This window comes from Sinocyclocheilus anshuiensis, unplaced genomic scaffold (assembly GCF_001515605.1).
Source record: "Sinocyclocheilus anshuiensis isolate Anshui unplaced genomic scaffold, SAMN03320099.WGS_v1.1 scaffold166, whole genome shotgun sequence".
NCBI classification, from domain to species: Eukaryota; Metazoa; Chordata; class Actinopteri; order Cypriniformes; family Cyprinidae; genus Sinocyclocheilus; species Sinocyclocheilus anshuiensis.
This window is the reverse complement of record NW_015546050.1, coordinates 1,185,112-1,193,401: the sequence shown is the minus strand read 5'-3', so window position 1 is coordinate 1,193,401 and position 8,290 is coordinate 1,185,112. Positions and strand designations below refer to the sequence as shown.

Here is an 8,290-nt window from a genome sequence, read left to right as displayed (position 1 = left end):
GTTGTGTACACACACTGCCAACACACATTTCAGTTCAAACAACTTGTAAACGTGCATGTAGCATCCTATGACCCCTTTAATGCCACATGCACAGTAATATGTTTTATATTGAAAGTTCAATTTTCAAATGAAAATAGCAACATGATCGTTTTATAAAGTATGTGTTAAGAGCTATATTTTCGCTGGAGGAAACAGCTGTGGTATGATGAGGGGTGAACGGAGCAAAACTTTACAGTAGATGGGAAACCGATTGCTCCCCCGTGACCTTTTGTAAACTGTATTTATGACAGAACTGCACAGATGCAGATATTATAACAATCTATCGATAGACACACACCTTGTCCTCTGTTTCGCGCTCTGCGCCGCCGTGCTTTCAGATGAAATTTAAAGGGGACTGAAAAGCCCCCCTAAAAATGGCCTAGCGACGCCCATGCTGACGGCACCCATTCACTGCAGAGGTGAGCAAGTGATGCAATGCTACATTTCTCCAAATCTGATGAAGAAACAAACTCATCTACATCTCGGATGGTCTAAGTGTGAGGACACTTTCAGCAAATGTTCATTTTTTTTTGGGGGAGTGAGCTATTCCTATAAACAGCACTTATTTACCATGATTTACTTCACACCACTTCATTTTGTGCTCAGTGACACATGTCTGTGTTGATTTTGATGTTTGTTTTGGATCATCTGGAGGCAGACAGGTTTTATTTTTTTGATAGAAACCATGATGCCATCTTTCTGAACAGGACGTCCAGGACCTCCCGCAGAAAATTAGGAAGATTAAAGCATGCATGTTTCATAGTACACATGCTTTTTAAGTGTCATCTGACCATAGAAGCCAGTCCCATCTGAAGATCCATTGATACAGATATCAATATTTTTTACTTTTAAAAGCATGCACTTGAACTTACATGTACTTTCCTGCAGGGGAGAGCAATGTGTCATTATTTATGAGGGCTATGCTATTAATATTAAATAATACAATATAATAATATGCTAACTGTGAAGACATTTTCACGATCAGTAAAAGATTGAGTGATTTGTGCTCTCCACATGTCTGTAAATAGTCGTGTGTGGTTACTGTAGTAAACCCATTGTTGATTTTGTGAAGGGCTGCTGTACCCCTCAAGGTAACTTTTGCACCTTTCTTCCCATGACAGATTTATTAGCAACAATTTCAGAACATAACAGTCTGTCTGAATTTTAATGATCAATTTAAATAGCTATGTTCAATTGCACAAACTAGCCTAATTATAATAAACGTTACATGTGCACTGCTGCTCGAAAGTTTGAGGTTTTTAATGCTTTTGAAAGAAGTCTCTTCTGCTCACTAAGGCTGAATTTAGTTAAAAATATACATTTTTACATTTCAATTTCAACTTGTTTATATGGGGGTGATGAATGAAATGCGTTCACATGAGCAGGACAAAATAGTATCCTACAGTTATTCACTAGCATTTTTTTGGTTCAATAATTTTTTTTTTTTTTCAAAGCTTTCTACTTTGAAGCTTATTTTAGGCTTGAAACACTTGGACGGATATTTTTATGTGAGGATAGATCAGGATCGATCTGTTCAGCCCTACTTCATGTTCCTAGTCACCCTGTTCTAAAATATGCAAACATGAATGGGAACATATACTTCAGAGACTTTATTCATAATTTCTAGGGGGTGCTAATAATTGTGCTCCACAGTGTGTTGGAAGAAAACAGTTATTTCATAATGAGAATCTCGACCCCCCAACTATTCAATTATTTTACTTCAAAGAAATGTTAGATTTTTCATTTTTGGAACGAAAGCTCAAAAGAATAAACAAAGCACATTTATTTTCACAGGCTTCTTTGCTCATATTTTCCAAGGAAGCCAGTCAGTAATTGTGAGGTGAGGTTGAGGTGAATTTCACTTCCTGTAACTGTGTGGCAGACAAAGTGTTGTGATACAACACAAATCATCAACTGTCCCGTTTGAGTTTGAGTTGGTCAATAGAAAACAGGCTGGATTGCAGCGTCTTGCATCATCTGTAGGTTACTGGTGAAAGAAAGCTCACCTTTCCACTGAATCCGTGAGAGACGAGCTCAAACAATGCAATCACTGTCAATAATAAACTGTAATAAACGTTTATTTATGTACATCACAATATACAAACAAATTTGTACATAAAAATGCCAATTCACCAAAAAGGCTAAAATATTTAAAAATATCAAAAATAAAACATCTAGCATGTGAAGCCAGAAAAGTGACATTTGGTGTAAAACAAGACGTCACTCAAAAAATTGCATATGACTAGAAATGATTACAAATCTAAGTAACTAAAACATCAGAATTCTCTATGACATTCTATATAAATGCACTTTTTTTTTTTTTGGTTCAATATTCTTCTTCTAAAATTGCACACAGAACAGTGATACGGTAGAAACTTGAGCATGAAAGTCACACACAGCGTGTGTCCCGATATGTGATTCAGTACTGAGACAAACATGCATGCGGTGGTTACAGGACAGCGCTGAGGCCAGAACCAGCTAACAGAGCCCTGTTCAACAACTAAAAACAAGTCAATCGACAGCATTAGCACCAAACCAAGTGTTCAGAGAAACACCGAGGCCTCTAAAAGTAGCACACTATACTAGTCACTGCAGCTTAGAGACCGAAGAGAGAAAAGGCGACAGAGAGCAGGAAAAAAGGACTGCTTTGCATAATTAGTGCTCTGTGAATGTAACCCTTTCCTGAGTTACTAAAGCACTGGAGTGCAGGCAGACACAAGGCAGAGGCACTTCTGATGCGCTCAGAAGCAGCGATGGTGAAAGAGCGCAGAACACACAGTGTACTGTTAAAGCTTGATGAGGAGTAACAAACCTCTTTACAAAACACTAAAATAAATAAAAAAGACATCAGAGACGTGGAGGTCGGTTTCTGGCGTTTGGTAAAGCAGAGCGATGATTGCACACTCTCACAACTGCAGCTGCCACGAGATTCTTCATTGACATCGGTAATAAAAAGATCCCCAACTACCTAAAGAAAAAACGGTGTCTTTAAATTCACAATCTCTGTCCTTTGGTTAGTGAATAATGGCTGGAGGATTCTGTCATCATAAAGGCCGCACAAGTGTTATTCAGTGCCGTCTGAATGCTAAAAACACAGCTGTTTGGATGACTGTAAACGGAGTTAAAAGACATTTACACTGCGAGTGGAGATCTGAGTCTATGATACGAGGAAGGCGATCCGGTGAGAAGAGCTGCTTGTTCAGGCTGTGTTTGGAGAGCGTGAGGAGCCGGATGGGTGCCGCCGCATCAGGGCTGCTGCTGGTACTGGGACGCGGGCTGTAGTTTGGTGACCTGGCCGATGCCTTTGGTTGCTCCCTCTCTGAAGAGCAGCTTGGCACCCACCTTCAGGTACTCCGGGTGTTTGATGAACTTGAACCGGACCCCTGCTTTCTCACCGGTGCGGAGCTCATCCTGAAGGAGAACGATTCAAGGAAAAGCTCACTGATACACACATCCAGGGAAAGCAGACGGACAGCTAAGAGTCTTTTATTGATACACACATACAGATTGATCTTTGTTTATGTCTAGGGGTGGGTGATATGACCCAAACCGCAATAGGAGTCATTTTATTTCACGATATATAATCATGGTATAGTCATTTTTGCTGGAAATAAGGTTGTTATAATGCCAGCATTTTAAATGGCAGGCCTAACTAACTTAATTAAAGACTAGTAAACTGTCAGAAATAAACATTTATTCGTATTATAAAACGGTTAGTTCCAGGTAGGTGTAGGGAGGGCTTTATTGTACCAATAAGGTGGCATCCATTTAATAATTAAAATTAAAATTATAATTTACACTCAATACGTTATTATTGCATACTGTTTTATAATGTACTACAATACTGAAGTGCAGATAATTGCCACTATTTGCAACAAGTAGTATACTTGAGAGTAGAAATCCTGCTATTTTAACAGTGTAAATAGGTATTTGCACTTAGTGTAAATAGCATATTGCTAAAAATACTGCTATTTTCACTTAGTGTAAATAGAATCCATTGCTAATACGAGATTCGAAAAGGGAGAAAAAAAAGTTTTCCCGGCAAAAGGCGGGATCGAACCCAGGTCGATCGCGTCAAAAAGCTAACAACACGCACTTATCCATCTGCGCCACTGGAGCTGATGATTTACAGCCAGCGGTGAGTAATCCCAAACCAATGGCGCTGTCTCAAACTATACCTACCTCTTCCGGTTTGTCTGATTTGTCGTTGTGTTTTCTGACTTGTTATAATGTTTTCTGAATTGTTATTTTGTTTTTTAGACTTGCATTTGCGTTTGTAATTTGTTATTTTGTTTTCAGAATTGTGATTTGTTTTGCACTTCTCGGCCACCGTAAGTTTGGGTGTCACCTGGAGGCTATTTTTGGTATAACACCTAAATAAAATCTCACAGAAACCTTTTTTTTTAATATATCAACTTCAAATTGGGAACATAACTTACATAGACATATGGCTTTAATTTTACATCAATTTTGGATTAAAATATTTAGTAAAATTTATTTGATATAAAACATTTTTAAATTGTACAGTACATGTATACATGTACAAGCCCAGAGTTTTCAGGTTGGGGGCATATGAGTGATAAAACGTGTCTGACCCAACAGAAAATAGTATTACACAATGATACGGTGATAGTATTATACAATTACAATACAATATTTAGACCTAATGGTTCAATTAACAGCATAAACTGCTGTAATATACTTTAATTAGTAATTTTGTCAATGTGGAGTTGAAAAACCTTGTTGAATTTGTTGTAGAAAAGGTCCGACCAAATGACATGAACGCACTGGACGTCATAATTACGACTACCAAACTCATTATATGAACTACTCAAGAGGACTGTAATCAACACATCCAAATTCCTCTCAGCTGTTTATGTTCACTTTGGACATAACTGACTATGTTTATATGCAATAAACTGCCTTTCAGTGTGCAGTAACGGTTAGGGCTGGGTAAAAAATATTGATATCTCCATTTTAATCGATTTTAATTTTTACGAAACAATATCGATTCTTAAATCCCAAGAATCGATTAGTCTAGCCTGTTTTCAGATAATGGACGGAACATTGAAGGGCACTTCCCATCCAATATATTGCAATAAGCATTGTGTGTTGGTACTTGGAAAAAGTCTCAGCTTTCAATTTATGTCCATTGTATTGCAGTATTCAAACAATAAATGCCGTTTTGGCGCTGTTTAATGTGGAGTGACAGATCACTGTAGCTCCTCAGTGAACTGATCATCTCCTTCACATTAATACCAGTTTCAGCACAAAATAAACATGACTAAACATCCGAAGGTAAGTTAAAAGAAAGAGTACAACTTTACAATCCGTATCCTGTCTCATGTAATCTCTGAATCAGTGTTTCAGCCGCGCAAAGACTTCAATATAACGGCTTGTAAACAATGTCACGTAACGTCACATTTACCTCAGAAAAAACATATTCAGTGACCATAAACTCATTAGTCAGATAGAAAAATAAACTGCAGAGAGGGGCATTTTGCTAAATATATGCACCAAATAACATTCATTATAATTTTTTACTGTTCTTCAATGTTTTATTTATGTTTGAATAAATCCGTCCAAGTTTTTGTGTATAAAAAAAAAATAACTGAAGTAATTGCAACTTAATTATTATAAGAACTTCATTAAGTTCAATTTAAGCAGTTGTACAGCACAAATCAGTCGATTTTAACCTTCAATATTATAGTAATGTAGTACCAACTGACTCTCATGTATATTTTACAGCATTAGTTGAGATTTTTTTTCCTTGAGAAAATTTGGCATGTACTGTACCTGATATGTATCCAAAAGAATCGATATTGAATCGAATCGCAGGCTTGTGAATGAGAATCGAATCGTGAAATTTGTGTCAAAACCCAGCCCTAGTAACGGTCCATACGCAAGTTAGCTAATGTCTAACTAACTATTCATTGATATGAGACCCCAGCATGTCTGAAAGATAGATAATTGTTTATCTGTAAAGACAGACAAGTAAAATAAAAATTAAAGAAAAAGTCTAGCAGGACAGACAAACAGACAGACAGCTAATGAGCTGTTTATCTATCTAGCTAGATATACACAGAAAAATCACACAAACGTCTAGCGATTGCAGACTAACAGACCGACAGACAGACATAGTTAACCATATGTGGCCCTGGAGCACAAAAGCAGTCTTAAGTCGCTGGGGTATATTTGTAGCAATAGCCAACAATACATTGTATGGGTCCAAATTATTGATTTTTCTTTTATGCCAAAAATCATTAGGATATTAAGTAAAGGTCATGTACCATGAAGATATTTTGTAAATTTCCTACCGTAAATATATCAGAACTTAATTTTTGATTAGTAATATGGGTCCGTGTACTCTTGCGCCCATTCGTTTTTCGTTTTTTAACCCAGAAATGAAATACGGAAAATACGTTTTTTTCTTTAATGGTTCAAACACTGATGAATAGAATAAGCAGACACAAACAAATTTTCATTATTCAAAATTCGTATTTCATTCAAAATCGTAAAAATGATATAAAGCTTGTTTTTTATACCTTTTTTAGCGTCTCTGTACAGACGCTAGCGCCCTCTCGCGCTACTGACGTGGCTACCATAACTGCTTTATGAAAACTTTTAGCTTCCATATTTTTATGATCTTAAAGTGCCCCTATTATGCCATTTCTGAGCATGTTGGTATTCTTGTGGGGAAAAAAACCCACATGCAAGTCCCGTCACCGACAGCCAGTTTAGTTTCACTTTTCTTTTTGTTTTCGTTTTAAAAAGCTTGTTATCTTTGCTGTTTACCTCGCGTTACACTATGGAGGCTTTCTTTATTTTTTTTTATTTATTTGATTCCTCACCGTTTGCTTAACATTCTGTAATTTATTAGTCGGTGTGGGCAAATCTAACAAATACAAATCTAATAGCATGTGGAGCCATGCCTCATCTTATTCCTTTTTGGTAATAAACGTTATGTAAGCTAGTTTGTCATTATAGCCTACTGTTTTATTGTTGTTGTGCTTTTTAATTAAGAATAACAATGAATCAATCTTTTGTTTTAGTCTTAAAAAGTGAAAAGTGTACAGATAAGCAAAACAGACAATTATCTTTTCTTGTAAAACGTGACACCAAGATTGCGAATTCGAAAACACCGCAAAAGAGGAACTCCAGTTCACAAAATTTAAATCACAAATAATACTGATGAAAAAGAACGGGTTGAATGTTGAACACTCGTTACCATATAACTATAAACTATGATAAAAAATTCATCAGCATGCATTGATTAATGCCATGTTGTAGCAAAAAAAACAAAAAAACTGCGACCAAATGATGTCCTCTCCAATAACGTACCCATACAGCACACAAAAGTTATGACAAAATTATATCCCAATATATAATTTCATGATGATAGATTTCCCAGGATTCTGCAATGTCTATTTTAAAAATCATATTTGTATTAAGTCTCTGCATTGTTCCAAAGACGGCTCTAGTTCTCAACTGAACGTGCGGGAGAAGCATCACTAAATTTGGCCAAAGAAAACATTTTTCTATATTAATTTGTGCATTTTTCAAATGTTTATTAAAAGTGCAAAAATTAATTAACAAAAATCTGAAAAGAAGTCAATATTTTACTTTTTCGGGCAGCATTTTGTGTGTACGGTTCTAATGTCAATTTTGGTTTTCAGCATAGCATTTAAAAATACAATAACCGTTCTTTTTTCATTTTTTCCGTCATGGTTAAAAAACAAAAAACGAATGGAAGCAAAAGTACATGGACCAATATGCATTGCTAAGAACTTAATTTGGACAACTTTAAAGACGATTTTCTTAGTATTTTGATTTTTTTTGCACCCTCAGATTCCAGATTTTCAAATAGTTGTATCTCGGCCAAATATTGTCCAAACCTAACAAACCATACATCAATGGAAATCTTATTTATTCAGCTTTCAGATGATGTATAAATCTCAATTTCGAAAAATTGACCATTATGACTGGTTTTGCGGTCCAGGGTCACATATGTGAAAAGTAGCACAAAATAATACAAACCTTCCACTCTGTACACCTCACATTCTGTCAGCTGTAAGTCATTTCCATGAATCTTCTGTGGATCGAATTGGTATGTTCCTGGGTTACTGTAGGCATTAGCTGTATTATTGTAAAGAAACACTAAAGAGTCGAAGTTTGGACCATTGTCAGTGAAAGCATACTGGGGATTTCCACTGACCACACGCAGAGGATCTTCCTTCATTTCTTTGTCACT

At 36.2% G+C, this 8,290-nt stretch overlaps 1 protein-coding gene across 3 annotated transcripts in view; it reads right to left on the bottom strand.

The window, feature by feature from the left end:
• Nucleotides 1-2,374: 2,374 nt before the first annotated feature.
• Nucleotides 2,375-8,290, bottom strand: part of LOC107699157 (GTP-binding protein 2-like) — an 18,540-nt gene continuing 12,624 nt past the window's right edge. For all 3 annotated transcript variants that reach the window (XM_016500341.1, XM_016500342.1, XM_016500344.1), the window contains exon 12: nt 2,375-3,450. In XM_016500341.1, the coding sequence (XP_016355827.1) occupies nt 3,286-3,450 (165 nt within the window). In that variant the 3' untranslated portion in view covers nt 2,375-3,285. The remainder of the gene's footprint in view (nt 3,451-8,290) is intronic.